The 1,981-nt window shown below is 35.2% G+C and overlaps 1 protein-coding gene across 1 annotated transcript in view; it reads right to left on the reverse strand.

Moving 5' to 3' along the window:
• The window catches only part of LOC119590827 (PAN2-PAN3 deadenylation complex subunit pan3-like), a gene marked incomplete at its 5' end in the record, with an annotated part of 21,148 nt that overhangs the window by 10,976 nt on the left and 8,191 nt on the right, over window positions 1-1,981 (reverse strand). Inside the window, 3 exon segments of the mRNA XM_037939583.1 lie at window positions 14-205; window positions 623-788; window positions 1,804-1,907. Coding sequence (XP_037795511.1) covers window positions 14-205; window positions 623-788; window positions 1,804-1,907 — 462 coding nt within the window.

The raw sequence follows: 1,981 nt of genomic DNA on the forward strand, positions 1-1,981 counted from the left end.
GATAACCACTTACTGCTCCCGGAATTGTGGCGATGGCTCTTGTGTAAGCTCCTGGACGATGGGTCATGGGGACTGTTCCCGCTTGTCCCTCCATGTGAGTTGACAAGCCCCTCCCACCCACTGGCACTCAGTGCTGCTGGCGAGGAGAAGTGACGAGCAGCCAAGGTCTCTGCTCCGGCATGATAGTCATAGACAAACACAATTGCTGAAAGAGGGGAAGGATTGTTAAATTGCATCCTTTCCAGAAATGTGGTAGCTCAATTCACTCTTTTATATGCATGTACTTTCTTTCTTAAGTGCAGTATAGGCATTCTTTGTTTCTAGTTTTCTTTAAAATTTCCCCAAAGGAAGGAAACAAATAACACTGGCATATCAAAAGACTTCCCTTTTGCAGGTTAAACATTCTCTGATTTCATTTTTTCTTTATTAATTTCCACCAAAGATGTAAATATTAATGACAGACACCAAGACACTTTCTCATCTGCAGTTTAAATATTCTGGACTTATATTTTATATCATTTCACTGATGAAAAAATATATTAAAAACCAAAACACAAATTTGTTATCATCTGATCAACATTCAAGAGACAATATTCACCACTTTTGTATACCCAAGACTTACAGTTATCATTAAAGGCCTTCGTGGTGAACACTTCTCGCAACTGAGTTACACTGGAATGTTGAATTTTCTTCCACAGATCCACCAGCTGGGTGACCTTCACGTTACTCAGCCGATAGCCATGAATACGATAAAGGCAGTAATGAAGCCCTGTCTTGATATTGGTCGCCTGAGGGATTAGAAAAAATAGATACATTAGTATATACCAAGCAGAAAACAACATCAATAAAGAAATATCAAAATAACAGTGAGTTACTTATAACACAAGTCTTCCATCACTTTCAACACTACAACAGGGGCGGCATTCAGGAAAGGTCATAGATTCCGAAATTTGTCTTTGACAGAAAGAAGTATTTGATTCTCAGATTATATCTATGACTCCTCATGTAAATGTCCCTAATAGCCAATTTTTGTGTATGGCTCAGCCATTGTTTAAGACAAGTCAAGAGGTGTTCCACACATGCATAAGGATTATCTTTAAACTGTCAGTATGAGACACCTACAACAATCCTGCAATTTTAAAGTTGTTGATTTCCTGCCACTTTTTTACTTATTGTAAAATGTTAATTTCCTCCTTGTTTACTGCAGTTTTCTCATCTATAAATATACATGACATTGCCTTTTTAGCTGATCAATTATATCAAATGTTGAGGGTGCACATAAACATATAAAAGATATTAGACATATGATATCATAGTCATTAGATACTTGAGATTCAATGCAATATTTCGTTATTACATCTAATTATTAGTATAGAGTCTCCTAAAATGTAAATAAAAAGTGCGAGTCATAAAAAAGATCTCCAAGGACAGCCTTTAGACTGTGTCATAGAAAAATTTTGGAGTCAAAGACAGTCAGTTTTAGGACAGTCCTTAAATCTTCTTACTCACAAAACTACTTTTCAATGGCAGTTTTGACTTTTACAATAAATTCTTCCAATGTAGACTGAATAATCACATGCTTTTTTTTATACAATCTAAATGAACAAAATAACAAATACAGTTCTCTCTTGCTTTTTAAACTAATCTGTTATGAAGTTGTCAATGAAATAAATAAAAAATCTTCTGGTTGAAAGAAAGGATTGCTTTCAATCATAACAAAACTTATGTTTTCAACACAACACAATATTTTCTACACTATTGCTTTGATTCATTCTTCTAAACATAACTTGTAACTGGCAATACCTTGTAAACGGAGGTAGCATATCCAAACATAGATGATTTGTTTATCGCAGGCTGAGGTTCAAGGGGCACCAACTCATGGTACATGTCAACCTCTTGTGGTAAATCTGTAAGAGGATTGGACTAAGTTCTAGTAGTTCCAATTATGAATTTGTGAGTAGAAATAATATTGACCATATCC

Source organism: Penaeus monodon, chromosome 27 (genome assembly GCF_015228065.2).
Source record: "Penaeus monodon isolate SGIC_2016 chromosome 27, NSTDA_Pmon_1, whole genome shotgun sequence".
Lineage (NCBI taxonomy): Eukaryota > Metazoa > Arthropoda > Malacostraca > Decapoda > Penaeidae > Penaeus > Penaeus monodon.